At 37.2% G+C, this 23,322-nt stretch overlaps 1 protein-coding gene across 1 annotated transcript in view; it reads right to left on the reverse strand.

The window, feature by feature from the left end:
- FBN2 (fibrillin 2) overlaps positions 1-23,322 on the reverse strand; it is a gene marked incomplete at both ends in the record, with an annotated part of 231,114 nt that overhangs the window by 200,375 nt on the left and 7,417 nt on the right. Inside the window, 2 exons of the mRNA XM_082652282.1 lie at positions 12,648-12,743; positions 20,919-21,014. Coding sequence (XP_082508408.1) covers positions 12,648-12,743; positions 20,919-21,014 — 192 coding nt within the window. The remainder of the gene's footprint in view (positions 1-12,647; positions 12,744-20,918; positions 21,015-23,322) is intronic.

Raw genomic sequence — 23,322 nt, forward strand, 5'->3', positions numbered from 1 at the left:
CATTGAATTTGGAGCACTAAATTTGAGTCTCCAAGGTATAGGCGTAGGAATCAATATTTTGGAACAAAAAAACTCCAGGTGATTCTTATTACCAACAAAGATAGTTAAACAGTGATCTAGCCCAGTGTCCTCACATTTCAAACAAGAAATTACTCATGAATTGACTTGCTTAAGAGCACAGTTAAGGGGTTCCCTGGTGGCGCAGTGGTTGAGAGTCCGCCTGCCGATGCAGGGGACAGGGGTTCGTGCCCCGGTCCGGGAAGATCCCACATGCCGCGGAGCGGCTAGACCCGTGAGCCATGGACGCTGAGCCTGCGCATGCGTCCGGAGTCTGTGCTCCGCAACGGGAGAGGCCACAACAGTGAGAGGCCTGCGTACCGCAAAAAAACAAAAAAAAGAGAGCACCGTTAATCTGTCAAATTCTAATTAAAATCTCTCTGTGACAATCAGAACTTAATTCTTTTTTCTTAAGATGAAAACAGTCATGTTCAAAATTTGGAATGTGCCTTGTATGCTATTTCTAAGTCAGATTAAGACATTCACATTCAGCTTTGTCCATATGGAACAATTTTGCATGCATTAAACCATGACATTAAGTATGGTCATGGGAAACACAGTCTTTAATCCACAGAAGATGAGGCACCCATAGAACCAGTGTTTCTTGGTATAATAATGTGTACTTAATAAGCCACCACAATCTTACTTGTAAATGTCAACTGCAATATCACAAATCATCTCATCTTCTATCAGAAACCCCTATAACCTGGCTTTCCGTGTGACTTTAGATGGATTTCAGATCAAAAACTTGTAAATGTGATATCAACTTCCTGGCAAACACAGGAGATTGAAACCATATCATAGAATCTCCCTTTCCCACTGCTAATATAAACAGCAACAAAAAAGGTAAAATCTAACAAAAAATTTCACTCTCAGCACCTAAAGTAAGAAATAGGCACAAACTCCTGCTGTAATATTTGAAAATGGCAGCCAAGGAATGAAATAGGAGACTGCTCCTCCAAATAATACAGGGAATGAGAATGATTCATCAATATCCTATGAAGTCTTACTAATTCTCCCTGGAGAGCTAGTGTGGGTTCAGCTTATGGAGAAATTAGGGAAAGTTTGGAGGAGTAAAAGTCCCTACCAACCAACATAATAGCTCATCAGAAAGCAGAAAAACAGAGAGGAACCAGCCGTTGTGATTTCTACCAGATGGGAGGAAACCAGACAGTGAAGACAGGATGATCCCCGCCACACAGGGTCAATCATCCCGAGTACTCAACAGGAGAAGAGGAGACCCATGGACAATATGGAAAAAAGACTCTCAGGGAGCAGGACGCTGGACTGAAGTCCCTTATGATGACAATAGTGAGGAGGAGCTACTACTGGAGAATGATGGGGCAAATGGGTGAAATCAGCACCGAGCACGATTCTCTGAAATCAAAGGTACACCAGGGACTATAGCTGAAATGGGAGGAATCACTCAAATTTCAGGGATATCCCCTTTGAAAAGAGAAAATTCCCATGACCGTACAGAGTGATCCTAGCATAAGTCATACAAAGAATATCCTCAGAAAGTGCAGAGCACAGATCCTTTCATCAAAGCTGCCCAAACCCCAGCTGAGATCTTCCTCTCCTCTTCTGGGCTCAGAACACCAAGTACTTGAATCCCTGGCTCTCGAACAGGAGCAAGGACAGGAAGATAACTCTTAGGCAATTTTGGAAGGGAGAAAAGGAAAATTCACTTTTACCAAGTTAGTGGAAATAGAAATTCTGGACAGAGCTGCCCATTTTAAGCAAGCATAAGACAAAAAGAAATGGGACAGGAACTTTCTAACATACTGTAATTTTTTTTAAGGCACAGAGCATATTAAGAAAACAAGAATACTCCATTATAGGAAAAAAAGAATAATCAAGGAAATAGAAAATAATTATGCATCATTAAGTATAACGTTAGCTACAGCTTTTTTGGAACTGCCCCTTTATCACATTGAGGGAGATCTCTTACTCTCTAGTTTGTTGACAGTTTCAGGAATGGATTCTGGATCTTGTCAAATGTTTGTCTGCCTCTATTTAGATAATCATGTGATTTCTAAAAATTTGTTAATACGGTGACTTACACTGATTCTTTATTCTGGGATAAAACAATTGGTTATTATATACACTCTTTCAATATATTGTTGGTGCAGTTTGCTGAAATTCAAAAATTTTGTATCATGAAAAATATTTGCAAGCTCTTTTCTTTTCTTGAAATGCCTTTCACCCGTTTTGGTTTCAAAGTAATCTGGCCTCACAGAATGAGTTGGGAAGTTTTAACTCCTATTTCTTTTCTAGAAAAATTTTTATAGGGTTGGCATTATTTCCTTCTTAAATGTTCAGCAGAATTTACCAATGAAGCTATCTGAGTCAGGATTTTTCTTTATAAGAAGGTTTTTAACTACAGGTTCAATTTCTTTAATTGATATAGGGATATCTACGTTATTTCTTCTTGAGTGAACTTTGGTGATTTACATCTTTCAAGAAATTACCCACTTCATTTTTATTAGCTTAAAGCTGTTCATGGTATTGCCTCATTATTCACTTATCAGTAAAATCTGGAGCGATGTTACCTCTCTCATTCTTGATATTGATAATCTGTGTCTTCGCTTTTTCCCTGTCAGTGTGGATAGTGGCTTATCAATTTTATTAATCTTTTCAGTGAACCAGCTTTTGGTTTCAATGATTTTCTCACTTTTTCTGTTTCCTACTTCTTTTATTTTTACTCTGAACTTACTTCTTTTCTTCTGCTTATTTTGGCTTAATTTGTTCTTTTAATTTTTTAATGAAGAAGCTGAGGTCCCTGATTTGAGACCTCTCTTCTTCTAATATAGACCTTTAGAGCTATAAAATTCTCTCCAAGTATTCCTTCAATGGCATCTCACAAATTCTGATATACTGTTTTCATTCATTCAGTTCAAAATGCTTTCTAATTTCCCTTTTGATTTCTTCTTTGATCCATGGATACCAGAAATGAGTTACACAGTTTCTGAATGTTTGGGTATTTTCCAGAGATCTTTCTGTTACTGCTTTCTGATTTAATTCCATTGTGAACTAAGAAGACACTTTGCATACAGCTTAAAGAATCTGTCAGGCTATGCCTGGGTTCTCTCTGCCCACAGCACAGCCTGAAAAAACTCTCAAGCAGCAACCTGGGAAAATCTAGCAGAGTCCTTTCAGGGATCACTTTCTGTTGTTACTTGAGGTCCAATATCTTGAAACCCATTGTTTCATATATTTATTCTGTTTTTCAGTTCTTCTCAGGCAGGAGGGTTAATCTGGTTCCTGTTAGGCCATCTTGGCTGGAAATAGAAGTCTCAAATTTGTTTTAAGTATTATGAGTTTTGAATAAATATTTTACCAGATCTTACACATAAAGAAACTCTAGGTATAAGCATGCAGAGGTATAATCAGAAATTTATATACCAAAAAGATTTCCCTAAGCCAGATAACAAAAGAACATAAAAATAGCAAGCCATCTCTTTCATTCTATTGGAAGTGGGTACCTATTTATCACTCTCATACTTAACAATTGATACAATATATTTCTAAAGTGTAGAAATACATTACTTTTGCAATTTTGTGTTTCACTCGAAATAAAGTTGTAGTTAAGTGTGTGAGTTTTGAGGTTATGCCACTGTGTTCCAATCCTACTTTCTCCATTTATTAGCTGAGTGAATTTCAGCAAATTGTTTTACCTCCTTGTGCCTCAGTTTTCTCATTTGTAATTTGACGTTAAAAAATGATATCTTTGGGTTGCTATAAGTATTTATTTCTCTAAAAAACTTATCATAATCCCCAGCATTACATAATTTTCCACTTCAAATTAATACTACTTTAATTTACGCAGAGATAAATCATAATCTGACTGAAAACACTATACATACAAACGTAATAGATTCATTGCTATTATCTACCTGACATGCAATGAATTCTCCTGAATGAGGTCTTTGCCTTCAGCCTCTCCAACCTCCATTTCTTTTTGTTTACCACTCCAGATTGACCTTTATAGGGAACTCCTTTCAAGATTAGAAGTCCTTCATAATCCCTCTCCCCAGAGCCTACTGCATAGAGGGCAGCCTCTTGACTTTGGCATTCCAGACTTTGGGTATTAAAGTCCAAGTTTATTTTTCCAGCCTCATTTTCTACTCTTCTCTTTCACTGTATCTTAGAGCCACACTGATGAATAAGCATCCATGAACACTCAAGGACCTCAACTACGTCTGTACTTTTTTCATTCTATTTTTTTCTACTTGGAGAAGCTATGTTTATGTAGCCACATACACGGCCTGCCTTTTATATACTGCACTGTGTGGAGCAGAGGGAACACAAGGCAACTTAAGATAAAAATATCTGCTCTTAAAAGGCTCACAGCAAAAAAAGTAAGCAGTCACAATGCAATGATGAAGAGAGCTACTCTAAAGGAATGGGATATATGGCAGGTATAGTAAAAAAACAGAGCATGCCTAATTTTTGCACCAAAGGTAAGGTAAGGCAGGGAGGCAGGTGGTGGTCAAGAAAAGCTTCACAGAGAAACTGTTCTCTGGACAGTCTGAAGACCCCTCTGACCTACTCGTATTAGATTTAGCAATATACTAGCCCATTGATTACAAGTACCTTGAGTGAAATAAACTACTATATATTAGTTACACTGTGAAATGCTTGGAACAAGACTTTGTGCATAGAGAAGGGGGAGACTAAAGAGACCAGTTAAATAGTAACTACTAATAGCAACACTGGTACTTACAGTAGAAACATGTCAAAAAAAAGAAGAGCAGGGTCTAAAAATTCAACTGCATAACAGGCAAGGCAGTGATGATGATATATAGTATTTTTCATTTGACCTGTATTATCACAAAAAATCCACACAAAAATTACATTGTTCACAACGGATGCACTCTGACCTAAGACATTCCGAGTGATGCTGGAACAATCTTCCTCATCCATAAACACAATTTTGTGTAGGAGAGCATATCATATCTTGGCTTTATTTTTCGTAATTATAGCTTATTATTTATTGAGCACTTACTCTGTGCCAGACACTGTCTAGGCACTTTATCTTTAATTCTCATACCAAGAATGCGAGCCACTCTTAAAACATGCTATTTATTCTGAGTCCTTACATTCTCAATAAAAGCAGCATTAAACTTTATGTGTATGATTTAAACGGTTGACAAAATCCCTTTATTTCGTATCTGAAATTCCATTTTTGAATATTCCGCTGTTATTTTTTGATAACTGGGGAGTTCAGTTAAAAGAGATTAGCATCAATAATGATCATTTATTGGGTGCCAATTATTGTATCATTAAGTCTCAAAAATAATTCAAGGTTGACACAGTAGACACCTATTATATATTCAGAAACACAGATCAGAGACGGCAATCACATTTCCAAGGTCACACAGGTCTTAATATTAAGGTTTGATTCTGGCTATACCCTGTGTTCCTAAAACACAGCAAATATCACTCAGTAGATGCCTACCATGTGCCAGGTGCTCTGCCTATTATGTGTTAGGAGCTTATTAACACAGTATTGCTTTTAATCTTCCCAACAACTCTATAAGGTAATTGCAGGTCCAGAATCCTTTATCTGAAACCCGTGGAGACAAGTGTTATTTAAGAATTTTTAGTATTGGGGAATTTTTTTTTTGAAATATACAATGATATAACATAAACCCCTCTCCCCACCCATGCACATTGTGTTATTTATTGCTTTTGGCTAAATCCTATGTAATAACCTTTCATTATACTTAATTCGTGTGTGTGTGGTAGCTTCACCTAGTTTCCATACCAGCTAAAACTCTAATGTCTTTGGACTTGATGCTGAAATAGGAAAACAGGAAAGTATTTATGGAGCTACACAAATATAAAATATTTGAATATTTTTATTTTGTATTGCAGGTTCCTCTGCCTCTAGGTAGACAAACCAAAAGCAAACAAAGATATACATAAATAAGGAAACTTAGAGCTGGAATAAATGAAAATACTCACTGGCTTAACTCAAAGGAGTTTTAGAAATAAAGCATCAGGGTCTAACAGGCTGCCAACACATTCAATCTTACTGCATAGATCAAAAGAGCACAGGCTTAAATCGAAGAGTGAGAAACGGAAGCTTGGTCTCTCCCAGATCAGATTAATCAATGAACCGATTTTCTCCAAAACTTAGAGCCGTCCTTTATACAGCCCAGCATCTCCACTCTGAGTTTTAGCTTTCCATCTTCCTTTGCTATCATTCTTCATTCCGTTCTTCTTTTCTTTCCCTTCCACTTTCCACTGCCTGCTTTTTTTCTCTCTCATTTTCCTTCCCTTGTGTTCTTAATGGCATTCAAGATAAGGATGTCATCTGAGCTACTGCCAAAAAGTTCAGTTCCCACAGATCTTCTGGTATTTCTCTGATGCCCATTTAAGGCTAAGTTTAGCTTAGAGAGTGCAAGGTTATAAAACGTTCTTAACGACTTCAGGAGTGCAGAACTGTGTGTGTGTGTGTGAGTGTGCAGGAGCGTGTGAGTTTGACATCTGCGGCTGGTAATGTTTTCTCTCTGTTCCTTGTAATTTCATTCTCCCTAAATCTTCTGAGTGCAAGAAAAAGGGAGACCTCTTATTTCTATAAAGCAACATCAGCTCAGTAACTGTGGTAACTGGTAATTAATTGTGGAGTTTAAATAATGTTATTCAGTACAAGATTCCATCATGCTATATCATGTAATATCAACACAGGAATTAGTCCAATACTGTTTTTCCCATTATAATGAGTTAGTTCTTTTCATTCAGATTAATTGCAGGAAAACTTCTGTAATTCTCCCTTAATCAGGAACCATTTCTGAGCTCTCACATAAATTTGTTACTACTCCTATTATAGTATTTACTATGTTGTATTTTATTTTAGTGTTTAAGCAGATGACTAGCTCTAGTCTTTAAACAGATAATTTGCTTCTCATTAACAGGGAGTATATATTGTTTGTAAATTGAACTCCACATACTTGGCCTAATACTAAATAAGTACTCAATAGATATGTGATAAATAAATAAATAAATATTTATAAATAAATTTATTTTAGTTACCATCCTGTATGTTCTAACTTGTGGTTAAAAAGGTAAAAGAATAAAATTCCAATAGGAATTTTAGGAAATTCCTAGGAAAAAACTATAGATATTTATATTTGGAAATGGGGAAGACTTTCTAAACATAATACCAAAGAAATAAATCATAAAAAGCCTTTTTGGAGGGAAATGAACAGAACATATGAAAAACTTTAAATTTTCACATATTCAATGACTCAGTAATTACATTTCTAGGATATATTCTAAGAATAAAATCAAAGATATAGATTTATCTACATAGATTTTTATCAGAGCTTTGCTAAGAAACAAACCAATAAAACCACAAGAGAACCTGAAAATGACCTTAAATGTTAAATGTTAATTAATAAAAAATGTAATTACAGCAGACAGCTATATCACCATAATTGAATTTAAGGTCTGAAATCAGATTGTTGGAGATCCTCCTCCCATTCTAATACCCCCAATGCTACCATAAGTTTGAAGTGGGCAAAACTTCCTCATCTGTGAGACAGAGAAAATAACTTTACAAATATCATACAGTTGTTTAGAATGTAGATACCTAGCCCTCATTATTACAACATGCAGTGTAACTATTATAATCCATAATCTAGTACAATGTTGGTCATAACCTAAAAGAAGCAGCAGCATATAAGTACATTTCATGTTACAGAACATGAAATATTCTTACAGTTGATTCCAGTAAGAATGGAAACAGCCCATTCTTTGTAAGCAACATATGTGTGGTAGAACAAAGGACTCAAAGTATAACCCAAATCTTAAAAGTAATTAATTCTGACTGGAGAAAAATCATAAATAATTGCATTTCTTGTTTTTCCTTGTCTTATTTTCTAAATTACCTTATAACAAACACACGTTACCTTTAGATAAGAAGATTACAATGGGAGGAATTTTTTCTAAAAGTACTGCCTATTCGTTTCTTGCAAGTATCAAATCCACTGCATACAGAATTCTGCAGAATTCCAGTCTGTTCTCTCACCACACTCCCCTGTATTCCTGGTCACATTATTAATTTACTATGCTACTTGAATGTCCATAGGCTGAACAAACCCACCCTGCATACTTTATAATAAATTCCAAGAGCATGGAATTAATGTTGATTAATAAATGTATAACTTATTTCTGCACAAAGTTTGGTCTGGTCTACATAATCCCCAGAATTCTGGAAAACCCTAATTTGCCAATCTCCACTCTCGTTCTTGGAGAATCTGGATAAGGTCTGAGTAGGTTTAATAACAGTCACAGTTACTTTACCAACTGAAATGTGAGTGGATGAACAAAAATGTACAGAATAATTCAAGACTTTAAGGTGCCATCACACAATCCTGAGCAGTAAGTTATAACGGATGCCTTTAGAGAAGTCACCATCATCACGTTCCCCCTGAATTAGACAGTAAGAGAGGCACTACACATCTGTTAAATGCCCGCTTAGGCAGGAGCATAATAACGCAGAGTTTAAACAGCCAGGACTCTGACAACGGAATTCCGTCTCACGATGGAGGGAGCTACGCACACCCTGTGACTGGAAGTATTCGAGCAGAAGCTGAGTTATAACACTGAGTTCATGCGTTAACTGGATGATTTTATGAAAGTTATCCTGAAAGGAAATCCGCCCATTTTACATTTCACATAAAGGCGTGATACTTTAGATTTTATAAACTTTAACATTTGCAACTTGATCTCACTTTTTTTTCTGAGGCAGATTCAGATTAACAAAAGGAACTTTTCTTTAAAACATCAGTAGGTTAAAAAGTAAATTTCCTATTCTCCTTTTTAAGGTACCATTTACTGAAAGATATACATTTTAAAGGAAATATCACTAAGCATAAGGGTATTTGAAATTTTACCAAATTTACACTTTTTAAAAGTAAGTCATGTTTACATGTTTACTACTAAAAACTATTAAAAAAACAGTTGTTTAACAATTTGTAGTAGTAATTTATGCATAATATAAAAAGGTCTAGGATATATTTCTTTTTTTTTTTTTTTTTTTTTTTTGCGGTACGCAGGCCTCTCACTGTTGTGGCCTTTCCCATTGCGGAGCACAGGCTCCGGACGCACAGGCTCAGCGGCCATGGCTCACGGGCCTAGCCACTCCGCGGCATGTGGGATCTTCTTGGACCGGGGCACGAACCCATGTCCCCTGCATCGGCAGGCAGACTCTCAACCACTGTGCCACCAGGGAAGCCCTAGGATATATTTCTAACAGATGGTCTCTATATAAGCATCAAGGAAAATTCCATTACAAAATATGATTTCAACAACCATTTAAGGTATAGAAGTTGAAACAGGGACCTGGGGCAGGCCATGTTTTGTTTTGTTTTTTAAAATATTTATTTATTTATTTGGCAGCATCGGGTCTTAGTTGCGACACGTGGTTTCTTTCGTTGTGGTGCAAGGGCTCTACAGCGTATGTGCTTACTTGCTCCGCGGCATGTGGGATCTTAGTTCCCTGAAGCAGGGATCGAACCTGCATCCCCTGCATTGGAAAGCGGATTCTTAACCACTGGACCACCAGGGAAGTCTCCAGGACACTGGAGTTTATAATAAGTAATCACTGTACTTAGTCCAGAAATCCCTCAGGTAATTTCATTTCTTGCCTGCCTGCCCCCTCCAAGTTTCTACTGATAAATAATAAGGTATATTTTAAGTGTTAGAGAAAAAACACCAAGTCTAGATATATAATGATGAATGCATGTCTATGTATTTTCAGGTTTATATTAAGTGCAATATTTATCTTATTTCAAATGTCATCTTTATGGAGAGAGAAGCAAAAAAAATGAATATTGTCATGTGCCTTGGACATAGCTAAGCTGTCTGCATTTTACAATCAGCATGGGACCACAAGAACTCTTTCTTCAATGCTAAGTATAAAAGGTCATTGTACATATCAGCAAGAATGAGGAAAGAACTCCAAAAAGGCTCAGCTTACCCAGCACCAAGACTCAAGTTAAATACCACAATCATGCCAGCCATTGGTTACCATTCAGTCTCTGTCTCCAGTCCGGAAACCAGTCTGCCAGAAGCCCAGATAGCAGAAAAAGCTGCCATGTTTATCACACTACTGATCCCAAGAGACCAATTTAAACAGAAATTATATGTGTTCTACATTAACAATGAAAAGTATCCCTAATTTTACAAAAGAGTTTTTTCTAGGAGAACAAAGAACATATATCTTGAAAATTCAATCATTGAAAAAGACAATATGAACCGTAAATGTAAACTGGGCACGTGGGCCTATTCACTAATGTCAACATAAATAAATTATTCCTTTTGTAGCTAAGCAGACAATGTTTCTTGAGAAAAATTGTGAACTCCACTTTCAGTGGGTTAGCTATTACACATAAAAATTCAATTGAAAATATCTTTCAAAAGCTTTAAAGTTCAGAGTTGCAATCTAAGAGTGGAAACTGCTAATTTCTTCTTTGGAAGAAACAAAGTTTTCGAACTTTCATCTGAAGGTTAGTACTTAAAAAGATTTTTAAGAAACAAACCCATGTTTTAAAAAAAAAATCCTTCAGGCCAATGCATTAACTAATAAATTTTGTAATTCTTCTGAAAACATGCTACTGTACGTGTAAAATATATGTTAAGTCTTCATTGAATTTCCATAAATTTAGTAAGGACTAACAAACCCAATGAATGAATAACTGTTGCAGAATAACGATGTAATAATGCCTGGAAGCCTCTTTCTCGAAACTACACAATTCCTTTGCCAATTAGGAATTGAATTTGAAATCTGCTCAAGATAAAAGTGCTACAAAGTTTACATGACCTCCAGAAAAATGAACATCATCTCCACCAATTATAACTATGTTAGAAATTATAAATTTAACTATTTTCCATTCTATGGTGTTTAAATAAACTTATCATCTCGGAAATTTGTTTTATTCCATTCTCAACAACTTATCATTTTATGCTAACATTTCACAATTAATTTTTCTTCCGAAAATAAAAGCATCTGGTGAAGACATTTAAATTTGTCCTAAGTGTAACTATAAACTCTGTCATTTGTGGAATGCACTTCGGTCCCAAGAAATCTCTATTACCTTAGGAATAATGTAAATATCTTAATGTACATATACATACAAGTGTATGTTAAAAGGCTGCATACATCTTACTTTTCAAACTTCACCATATAATTCTAATTTCTCAGCTTCTTCTCAAACTTCAACCTGAATACCAGGATTAAGTTTTTGTCAGTGTAATGGATATAATTTTAAAAACACAAGGTTTCTTTGCAATTCAAAGCCTCTACACATATATAAACCATCACCACTACTTATCTGTAACATTTCAATGACATAGCTTCATATACTCAAAGTTTCACAACAAAGAAAGCACTATACAACTTTAGATGCTATGAAAGCCCTGGGAAAATCAATTGAGTATGTATGTAATTATGAATGATTATGTAATATTGATTTTAGTTTAAGCTTATTTTACTTTTATGGTTCAGTGCTAAACAGTTATCCCGTTTTATAAAATTTACCTTCTTTGATATGCCCTTTTGCTATCAGAACATTATTAATAGTTCACTTGTTGCATCAACACTGGGGATTTTCAGTAGTCTACAGGTCACGAGTTTAACTGCTATTTAAATTATGGTAAATTGTTTTCATATTGGCTTGACCGACCATTTACATGGATAAGGTGGACAATGCTGGATGCCTACCCAGTACCCATTCCCCTACCCCCTTCCTCCTGCCCAACACAACTTCTACTGGGTTGATACCAAACTCTCCTTTTCAGATAGATGACTTTGAGAGGCTTTCATCATCTCCTGCTCCAAAGGCAGGTCCTGGTAAGTCTACATGGAACGTATTAATACCATTCCTCTTACCAGGGACTGGTTCAAAAACTCAAGCTTAATCCAATCAGTGTGTGGAGTATTTCTGAAGGCTAGTATTGGCCCATGGTTAAAGAAGAGGTTTTCGCTCTCTACATGTGAACAAGAAAGCATGTTCCCTTAGTTACTGCTGGCAGTCATTTTACAACCATAAAGAACTGGAGGGTAGGGCAAAACTGACAAAGGAAGGCAAGGCCAAGAGAAGTAGAACAACAGAATGAAAGCCTTGATCATGTCCTACCTGAAGCCCAGTGACTCTGGAATTTTTGTATGCAATGTAATACATTTTCTTGTTAGTTAGGGCAATTTATTTCAGAATTTTGTTGGTTTTGCAGCCAAGAACATGCTACATTTTTTTTTAACAGAGGCCGCACTGCCAACAGTGACTCCTAATTTGAATTAACTCCAAATTATTAGGTTCTGCCATCAGTCACTCACTCAGAATTACTCTACAGCCGGAGTCCCAGAGTTGGCCTCCTGAACTGAGTTCACTCTGGTGGAAAAAACTGAGACACTTCAGCCGCTATTAGCTATATCTCAAAATCTGACCATGCAAGTTATAGACATAATCAAAGAAGAATGAAAATATTATTTCGTTAGATTTTTTCATCAAGTGATAAAAAATTACACATTTACAACAAGATAAACTTCTCCAAAGGGAGGTTCTCTTTTCTCTTCTTACCTCTTTCACACTGTGGACCAGTGAATCCATAAACACAAGCACAGCGGTTGGGTCCAATACAACGTCCACCATTCTGACATCCATTTTCACAGACGGCTGTACACAAACACAACAAGAAGCTCACTGTACAGTAAATGTCCAAGTACAATGTAGTAGTGTAGAAATATAGCAATAATGGATCTTACTTCTAAAACAAGTCACATCACGCATTTAAGTAAATATACTTCAGTGTATATTGAGACCAAAACCTACACAATTCATGTAAATCACATTGTTAAGCAAGCATTTGGTAAAAGTTTTTTTTAAAATCAGAATCACAAGGATTGGCTGGCTCTAATGCCCATACAGTCAGAATATAATGATTCGATCCTCTATTTCAGTTCTATTAACACTATAATCTATTTTCATAGGTAAAAGTTGACTAAAATATGAAGGAAAAGGATTGTAGACTTTAGACAGCAGAGAGAGGGAGAAAAAGAAGCAGAGGAAAATGCAACATGAAAAAATAAAGAGGATATGGCAGTAAAAAAGAAAAAAACAAAGAAAAGGAAGCCAAAACTGAAGGCAGAATAAATAAGTAAAAGGCAAAGCTAACATGAAAAATGGGGGAAAATACTATCAATTCAGCAATAAAATACCAAGAGAAGTAACTAACGTGTCAACTTATAGAAAGAAAGAAAGGGGAAAACCTCACTGTGTCAACACAAAAGGTCCTTTCTTATGAAATTAACCCACAGTTCAAAATGTGTAAGTAATGATGACAAACACCTGCAGCACACACTTTCCCTGCTCTGGACTTGCGACAGGGAGACCAGAATTCGGAAGTCAGGTGGCCCAGAGGGAGCCAGTGAGTCAGAAAGGAATCTGAACTCTCTCCCCACCCTCTCTCCCCACTGCACCTCCCAAGGGGAGCAACTCAGCAGCCAGGACCCAAGCCAAGGAAGTGTCCTTAAAAAATCACCCTTCAGATTACTTGAAAAATAACTATTCCTGTGAAACATAATGAGGACAGCTGAATTCAAGAATCTCATCTCCTGCAAGAGAAAATACCAATACTACAAGCTGTGTCATAACCTACCCACCTGTTGAACAGATTAACACTCTGTCCTCACAGAAGTAGAAGAGGATTACATTCTATGACCTGTGCCTCCAAAACAGGACTTAAGACACGAAAGAGCAGTGACGAGGCAGAGCACATTTACGTGTGCTTCAAGTGACGGCCATATCGGGAATGGGAAGCTCAATAAATAAAGCAATATCTAAAGATGCAAGAGGGTTGCTATTTCCTTACCAGGAACATGCAGCTGGATTACCTACCATCATCCAGAGCACACAGAATGGTTTCTCTTCTGCTCATAGTAGCAATACCAAAGCAAACTTTGAAACAAGACACCTTCATCTTAAAGCATCAGTGTGCCAATGGTCTTAAAATTCTTTGTCTGCATCAGGCTTCGCTCCAAAGCAGAATTCTATGTATGTCTACACAGGAACGTCCCCCTAAGAACCACACCTTTCCACTTCTTCACTTGTCCCAAGCTGAGTTTTACTAGAAAGTCCAATTCATCACTGCCTTGGAAAAACAGTTGGGCAGTAAGTTAGATCGATAAATACACAGGATAAAAGACGCGAAATAAAGGTCGTGAGAAGCATGAGAAAGATGGAGGTGGACAGGAATGTGGAAGGAACAAAAATCTGTCAAGAGAACTCTCGGTAGGGTATAATTTCACAGAAACAACCGTAAGGATTTGAGTATTTTGATTGCTAAAGGTATACTGCAAATGGGTAACACTCACCTAATGTAATTAATTAATATGAAAGGAATTTTCTTTAAATATTATCAAGGTGTAAGAAATGTAAATGAAAGTCACTGTCCCAGACATGTTCTCTCATTATGCATATGCTAACCCTTATGATGTGAACGGGAAAACGCGTCCATGACTGACACTCAGGATCTATCCCTGGGGAGGCGGAGGGAGGGCTTCTCTCAGGGTTTTCCAAGACAGAGCTTCCAAATGCCAGTGAGGAGAAGAGGGCTGGATAAGCCTGGAGCACCTCCTGGAGAGAGCTCGCCCAGTACACAAAAAATCCAGGCTAACCTACACAGGTTAGACTAACAATGCCTCTCTTCTCACTAAACTTCTTTTTGGTGTGGAAAACGTAGTTATTATTCATAAAAAATTATATTAACGTGCAACATGGCTTCTTGTTACTTCAAATGAAATAATTTTTTAAATTTCTCAATTTTAATTTTTAATACAGTAAATATCAGCAGGTATAACCCATTTAAACAAAAGATCGTAGGTGACTTCAATAATTTAAGGAAGTACCAAGGGTTCCTCTGAACAAGAAGGATGAGACTGGCCAATACAGCCATTTGCTTCTATTCCTACTCTCACCTGAGAGAGAGCTCTTCCAGGAGAGGGACCATAGGGAGTTTGCCTTTGTATCCCCCTCATTTACTGTAGTATTTGATGTACTGCAGATTCTCAAAAGCTCCCAAAATATGTCAAGATCTCGCAGGATTCTTCCCACCTTTTTGGGAGGCGGTACAAAGCAGGGAACAGATGAGGAGTTCTGCTGTGCTCAGCACATCCCAATCACGTCATCCTTCCGATTCTCAGCTTCCCTGCCTATAAAGTAAATAGTCCCTACCCCAGAGGAGTTTGAGGATTAAATAAAATGGTGTAAAAAGCAAAGTTCACCCATTAAACTTTGTGGCTACCCATTAAAGTGTTCTACAATCTTAAGTCCCCTTCTTTTTTGTACTGCAAAGGATCTGTATGAAAAACAAGACTTGTTCTACAGCAACCAAAGTTTACCCTGAAGAGCAATAGCCAAAGAAGAGAAGCAGGCAATGCAGATATAAAAGTTGACCAAAAGGAAAAAAAAGAGGTAATTTCCTTCTTTTGAATAAATTAGGATAAAAGTTATTTTATAAAGTAACAAGACATAATGGCAACAAATTTACCTTTCAACTGCAGTTGGAAAGAAACTTGTATAAGCCTAAATTTCCACCATGGAAAGAATGCTGACCACTCAGGAAGAAAAATATAATTGCTTACACCTAGTGTGGGACAAAGCAAAAGGCAAGGAAGAAGACGACTATGGAAAGAAATATGAGCTGGTTTCTTAACTGCCTGCCATGATCTGGGGAGAAGGGAGAAGCAAAGCCTGTTTCAAGCTGGTCAGCCTGTGATATAGAACCCTGATCATGACTGCCAAAGCCTGAATATTTTTATTCAGTAGATATTTACTGAGCACCTACTCTGTGCTAGGTAATATGACAAGTGTCTGTTATTACTAGACAGACTCCTGTACCACTCAATATAGGTACAAACACTTGGACATAAGTCAAATCTGAAATTATGGTAGTTACTTCTACACAAACGTATGGGATAAAAACAGATGCTAAACCAGGTTAAAATGTTACAAAGAGGAAAGAAACAAAAGCCTATTTTTCTACATGAGATAATATAAATCTCTGCTACAGGCGCTACCTTTTTCCTTTGTCTTGCAGGTTACCATGCTCTCCCAGTTTTCCTCCTGTCTCACTGTCTACTCTTCCTCACTCTTTGCTGGCTTCTCCTTTCTCTTCTCCACCTCAAAATGTTGGGCAGCAATCAAGGCTCTGGCTTCAGCCCTCTTCTCTTCTCTACCTGCACCAACTTCCTAGTGATCTTTGTCTAGGCCTACAATTAAAAGATTAACCATATAAAAATTCAATCTATATGCTCCCGAAGTCATATCTCTATCTCTGACCTCTCTCCTAAGAGCTGAGTTCATAGATTTTTTCACTTGGAAGTCTAACAAACTTCTTTAACTATCAAATCCAAAAGAGAACTCTTGATATCCCATGCTCTTAGCCCCACCTGACCCCAGTCCAACCCACTCCCCACCCAGTCTTTGGAATATCAGGAAATGGCATCACCATTCAGCCCAGAGCTCAACCCAAACCTTCTAGCTGTCATTATGGATCTTTGCTTTTTCTTTTAGTCTCATTCACCACACCCATTCCATCAGTACACACTTCCTTCCATAGATTCTACCTCCAATGCAATCTTAATCCAAACACTTATCACATCCTCAGTTACTAGAGCATCATTTACCAGCACCACTGCACTAGCCTCCTAACTGGCCCTTTCATTTTCTCTCTTGCCATTTCTACAATCCAGTTTCAACACAGCAGCCAGAGTGATTTTTTTTTTTTAATGTTAATCGGATTGTATCACTCCACTGCTCAAACTGCACCAATGGGTTCCCATAATATTTAGGGGATAGTCCAAATTTCTTTCCTTGGTTATGAGGCCCTACACCTTTGTCTCTGAACTCATCCCCTGCCATTATTTCTTTCCCTCACTTCAGCCACATAAGTCTTCCTCTTGTTTCCAAAATGTATGTAATCTGTTCCCACCACAGGTCCTTTGTATTTGCTTTTCCCACTGTCTAGAACACTTTTCCCATAGACTTAAAAGCACAGACTCAGGTCTGTGTTCAAAGTCACCTTCTCAGAGATTCCCCAGTTAAAAAATAGCAGAGAACTGCTTATTCTGACCCAGACTCTCTCCCCCTTACTCTCATTTATTGTTCTAGAACTTCTCATTCCCTAAATTTGTATTAGGCATTTCACTTTTCACCTACTTGTTACCTGTCTTCCCTACCACAAGATAAGCTCTAAGAAGTTGGGCATCATCTTGCTGGTCACTGATGTACTCCCAGCACCTTGCACAATGTGGGGCATACAGTAGTTATTCAATAAACATTGCTGAAGGAAATGAAAGAGTGCTTTCTAAAGAACATTTTCTACATTTCTGGGAAAGCAGCTAAGCAATTTTAATGTTTTTATAATCCTCATTTTAAAAAACATTTCCAGGATTTTTCTGGGTTTACAAGTTGATACTGTTACACCCGCCTCTTTACTCCCAGTAATACTCTCTCTATATAAGACAACTTAGAAAGCATCTTCTTAAACCATTTCTTGAGCTGACATGTACTAGTTATCATACCATCACCTTCTTATGTGCTGGGACTAATGAATTTTTTAAGTTATATAACTTTCTTGAACCAAATGTTCTATTACCCGTGAGTAAATGTTAGGCAAGGATAGTTCCGTCCCATGAGATATCTAGAGGACAAATTTTCAGATGTATGATGGGCTTCTGGCCCAGTGCTTTTTCGCTTTCCCCTGACTGAAAAGTGTGGTGACATCAATATGGCTTGCCACAGGGGCAGAAGAACATAAAAGCACCTCCTACAGGATGGGAAACTACTTTCCGTCACCTCATTTCCCATTTCTGTGTGAAAAGCAGGGAAGAGACATACCTACAAGAGCTCTTTCTGTAGAACTTTCAGGAAAATACATATATAAACACACATACCCCAGACAGGTACAGCAGCTGAATTCAGGCAAAAGTGGCTAGTTTTAGGATAGGTTTGACGAAATACTCTGAAAGACCAGTTGAGGCAAGGCTCTTCCCCTGCAATTCTAAAGGAATTACGATTTTTCTCCCTGAGGAGTAAAAGGCTGAGTTTCAAGAAGCATAACAGTGTCTCTTCTCTGGCTATTGAATTCTATAAAATAGGGATACAATCAGATCTCCTAATGTTTTTGTAGGTGTAAAAAAAGGTATAAATCTGCTTTGTTATAAATAAAATAGACAAATTATGGGAACATGCTGTATAGCACAGGGAACTCTACCTAATGCACTGTGGTAACCTAAATGGGAGGGAAGTCCAAAAGGGAGAGGATATCTGTCTGTGTATGGCTGATTCATTCTGGTGTGCAGTGGAGGCTAACACAACATTATAAAGCAACTGTACTCCAATAAAAATAAATAAATAAATAAATATGGTGTTCATAATAGACTTTTTTAAATAGTTATAATCTGGAGTCCATTGTATAAAATTTGGAAAATGCTTGAATGTATGAAAAAATACAGAAAAAAAATCATTTATGAAAAAAGAAATTTTGTTATAATCTGATCCACTGTTGTCCAGCTGTTTCCTGCTCTCACCTGGTCAACCCTAGCCTAAAAAAAGTTATTACATTGGCATCTTCTATTCTTGCAAAAAACTGGCCTCAGTGCACGGTGTTCTCTCAAATTCCTTAAGATTCCATTTCCCAGGCTCAATCTCAGGCTAGCTTAACAGCTTTTTCCATACCTGAGAACCACCTACACAAGGGGTCTGCAAACTATGGGCCACAGAACAGATCTGGCTCACTGCCAGTTTTTGTGCTGTCCATGAGTTAAGAAGGGTTTTTACAATTTTATGTGGTTGAAAAATCAAAAGAAGAATAATATTTTTGTGACGTGGAAATTATATGAAATTCAAATTTCAGTGTTCAGAAAGTTTTGCTGAAACACAGCCAAACTTTTTTATTTGCATATGGTAGCTTTTGCACTACAATGGCAGAGTTGAATAGTGACACGGATCACAAAGTGTAAAATATTTACTATCTGGCCTTTACAGAAAATGTTTGTCGATTCCTGACCTTAAGAGAATATTTTTCTTTAAATCAATTCACCTGTTTATTTTAAATTATTTTAAAAGAAAACTTCATAGCATTTATAAACAGAAAGCTAAAATTACCCAAACCTGAAGGCAACCTCAAAAATAACATCAACAGCCACAAGGAGATACTTTGTATCCATTAAGATTGCTACCATCAAGAAAACAGAAATAACAATTGTTAGTGAGGATGTGGAGAAATTGGAACCCTTGTGCACTGCTGGTTCCCACCTGTAGTAAAATATAAAATGGTGTAGCCACTATTGAAAACAGTATGAAGGGTAGGTCTTCAAAAAATGTAAAACAGAATTACCATATGATCCCTGGATTCCAGTTGTGGGTATATATCCAAAAGACCTGAAGCAGGGACTTGAATGGATGTTTATCCACCCAGGTTCACCACAGTGTTATTTGTAACCAAAGGTGGAAGTATCTCAAGTGTCCATCAATGGACAAATAGATAAAAGCAAAATATGACATATACACAAAATGGAATATTATTCAGCCTTAAAAAGGAAGAAAATTCTGACATAAGCTACAACATAAATGAACCACAAACACATTATGCTAAGTGAAAGAAGCCAGCCACAAACGGACAAATACTATATGATTCCACTTATATGTGGTACCTAGAGCTGTCAAATTCACGGAGACAGAAAGTAGAATGGTGCTTGCCAGGAGGTGGGGTGAGGGGAAATGGGGAGATAGCATTTAATGGGTACAGAGTTTCAGTCTTGCAACACAAAAGATGTTCTGTGGATGGATGCTGGCAACAGTTGCACGATAATGTGAATGTACTTAATGCCACTGAATATACACTTAGTAGTTAAAATGGTAACTTTTATATTATATATATTTTACAATAATTTCAGAAGTTTTTTAAACTGCAACAAAACCAGGATAAGGTTAGTTTAAAACAAGCTAGATATTCTTGCACATCTAAGACGTGGTCTTGCTATGTTAAAATGGTTAATGAACAATTCTTAGGGAGGTCTTGATGATTAGCAGCAAACCTAGACGCTGCACCTGATGAAGTGCAAACGGAGTGAAAAGGGACTTTCTTACTATTTATGATTCAACTTTCGTTAATATCATGTCCTTCTACTCATCCATACTTAAAAATATGGGGATTCCTGTAAGAGTCCCACAATTTGGGAAGCACTAACCTAAAGTATTGCCCAGTGATAAGTCAAAATACAAGAGCTATCATCCTTACATTCTTGCTAAAAGGTTGTTTTTGATTATAATAGGATATTCTCCAGTGAGTGAAGAGCTTTGCTGGATTAAAGCTCCCTCTTTCACAATGACATGATTTTTAAAAAATCACCTCACAGCCCTGTACTGTGGTGTTAAATAATAAAATATATTTGAGCAAAGGACAATTTATAAGATTGGCTCTGCTAGGGTTAAATTTGGGATATCCTAAAAACAGAGAGAGATCACAGCGAACGTTACCATTTTTTTCAGACAGGTATCCATGCTTTATGGAACTAGATAAAAGAAAATCAAGTAAATATTTACCTGTGATATATGTCAAATTTGATAAAGCACTAGTAATATTCAATAACATCAATACTCTAAAACAAAAATTTTTAAAGAACTGGAAAACATTAGGTATTCAGCTATAAGGTATGTCTTTTCTACATCAACATATTTTTAAAGGATCTTAAGATCCTTTACAAGACCTTAAGTTACGACTCAGTATCAAACGCCCACTCAATCAAATTATTTCTAATAAATCGAGTCTATCCCAATGTTGCTTACGTTGTCCACAATAAGTTCCAATATATCCTTTCTGGCACTGGCAATGGTCATCTGCACAGGTCCCACCATTCATGCACCTAACACTGCACTGCTGAACTGCAAAGAACAACAAAAAACATAAAATTATCAATCACCAGAATTATAGTATCTGTGAGAGTTATAAAACTATACTAAATACCCAATTAATGACAAATGTATTCTAATGAAGTAAATGTTATGACCCAAGCATACCTTTATTTATTTGTAGTAAGTATGCACATGAGCATATGTTATTAACATATTAGCATATGTTAATAACAACATATGTTATTTAGTATATATTTAAAATCTACTACACTTTCAATGTTAAAAGAAGGAAATATAAGGTGACTAGAAGTGTAAGTTCTAGGATGCAGGAAGCACTCATGTATTTATTCAGAATGCGGTGGCTGAGGCCTGGCACTGCCATCACCCAGTGCTTAAGCAACTGCTTCTCTTTCTCTCACATCAAGTGTTTTAACAAGGTCTGCAGGTTCCACTGGAAAATACATCTCAAATCCATCTTCTCCTTTCTGTCGCCATTGATACTGTGTGGTTCAGCTACCCTCGTCTCTCCCCTGGACTGTTGCAGTAACCTCCTGATAGGTTCCCTAGCTTCTACTCTTACCCTCTTCAAATTCTTTCTCTGCAGAGCAGCTACAGTAATATTTTAATAATATAAATGGCATTGCTTCATTTTCTTATTGAAACCCTTTCAATGATTCCCTGTTGCATTTGGGATATAATGCAACCCTTCCATGACCAAGGAGGCCGTGTATGATCTCCCTGGATGTGCCTGCTTCTCTAAGACCTTCTCTTCCCAATCTTCCTCTTTGTAATCACATGAACCTTTCACAGTTTCTCAAGTGGAGGAAAGGTCTTTTGATTTGCTACTTCCTCTCCCTGTGAGGGTCCCTCCCTGGCTCTTCTCATGCCTGGCTCATTCTCGTCCTTCAGAACTCAGCTCCAATATCACGTCTCATCAGAGTGGTCTTGTCTGGCTCCTGTAACTAGGTTCCCCCTTGGCTCCAGGCTGTTCTCCTTCACAGCAAAGTTTCCTTCCGAGAACTTACCACTATCTATAATGACTCTGTGGTGTTTGTTTACTTGTGTTTTGTCTGTCTCCCTACAGGGATGTAAGCTCCGTGACAGTGGATGCCAAGTCCATTATGACATCAGGGCACTGAGCTCATTGCCATTTGCTGGGGCCAAGGAAACTGTGGAAGAAGTAGACTGTGGTCAACAATGAATCGAGAGTTTCATGCCACAGTTTCAGATGCCTACTATCCATTCAAGTGGAGACGTCCAAAAGGAATTGGAACATGTGAACATGAAGCTCAGTGGAGGGATCTACTCTAGAGATAATCATTATGAGTTAGCAACACATTGGTAGTAACTGAAGACATATGTAAACAAGTTCACCCAGGGAGGACAGAACTCTTGGGAATACCTAGCTGTGACTGTAAGGCTAATAAAGAAGATACAGAAAGGAGACCAAGAAATAATAATCAAGAAAAGGAGTATTGTGAGCCATTAATATTTTACAAGTGAAGGGAAAAGAGAGCATTTCAAGAAGATACTGATTAATGGTGCTAAATGCTTTGTGGAGCTGGAGCATCTTGAGGACTGGAAAGGAGAGAAGAGTTCCTGATGGAAAGGCAGCCAGTATTACTCAAGGCCAAATGAATTCAGGGATCCTCTATTAAATTACATACCATAAACTGAGGGTCAGCCAGTGATTGTTCAGCTGCCCAGGTAGAGGAATTAAGAAACTGAACTGTAAAAAATTTCTCCAGGTTTGGGTTTTTTGCTGAGGGTGTCGTTGAGAAAACTAAGAGAACAGGATAATGAAGATACGGGGAATGGTATCGTCCAGGCAGTCAGACAAGGGAGGTTCAGGAAAGTAGTGGAAGAAGTTTGCTAATCAGGGTGGTCAAGAAAGTCTCGATGAATTCTAAATAACAGGTTTTCAAAGGTCGGGAAAATGACAGATTATTTTCACAGAAAACGAAACTAGAGCATTAATCAGAAGCTTCATCATCAGACAATGACATTTGTTATATGAATCTTGAATCTTATATTCCTCAATCAGATAAATTATCTATTACCTTTTCTTAGGGAAAATTTGTAGAGAGAAGTGTTAAAAATATAACAACTTCACACTAGTTTGAGGCAGACAAAGATTTATTTAATTATTGAGCAATTAAATAAATAATATCTGCTTCCACCTTGCTATAAAATATTACCTTAAACACTGGCCTAAAAGATTAATCTTGGACCTAAAGACCCATCAATTTCTACTTAGGTCATGAAAAACACAATCTTAGCCCAGTGTTATTGTGATCTTACAGAGCTGTTGGGAGTCAGTATGTGAACAGCAAAATAG

Source organism: Grampus griseus, assembly GCF_964374135.1.
Source record: "Grampus griseus genome assembly, chromosome: 3".
NCBI classification, from domain to species: Eukaryota; Metazoa; Chordata; class Mammalia; order Artiodactyla; family Delphinidae; genus Grampus; species Grampus griseus.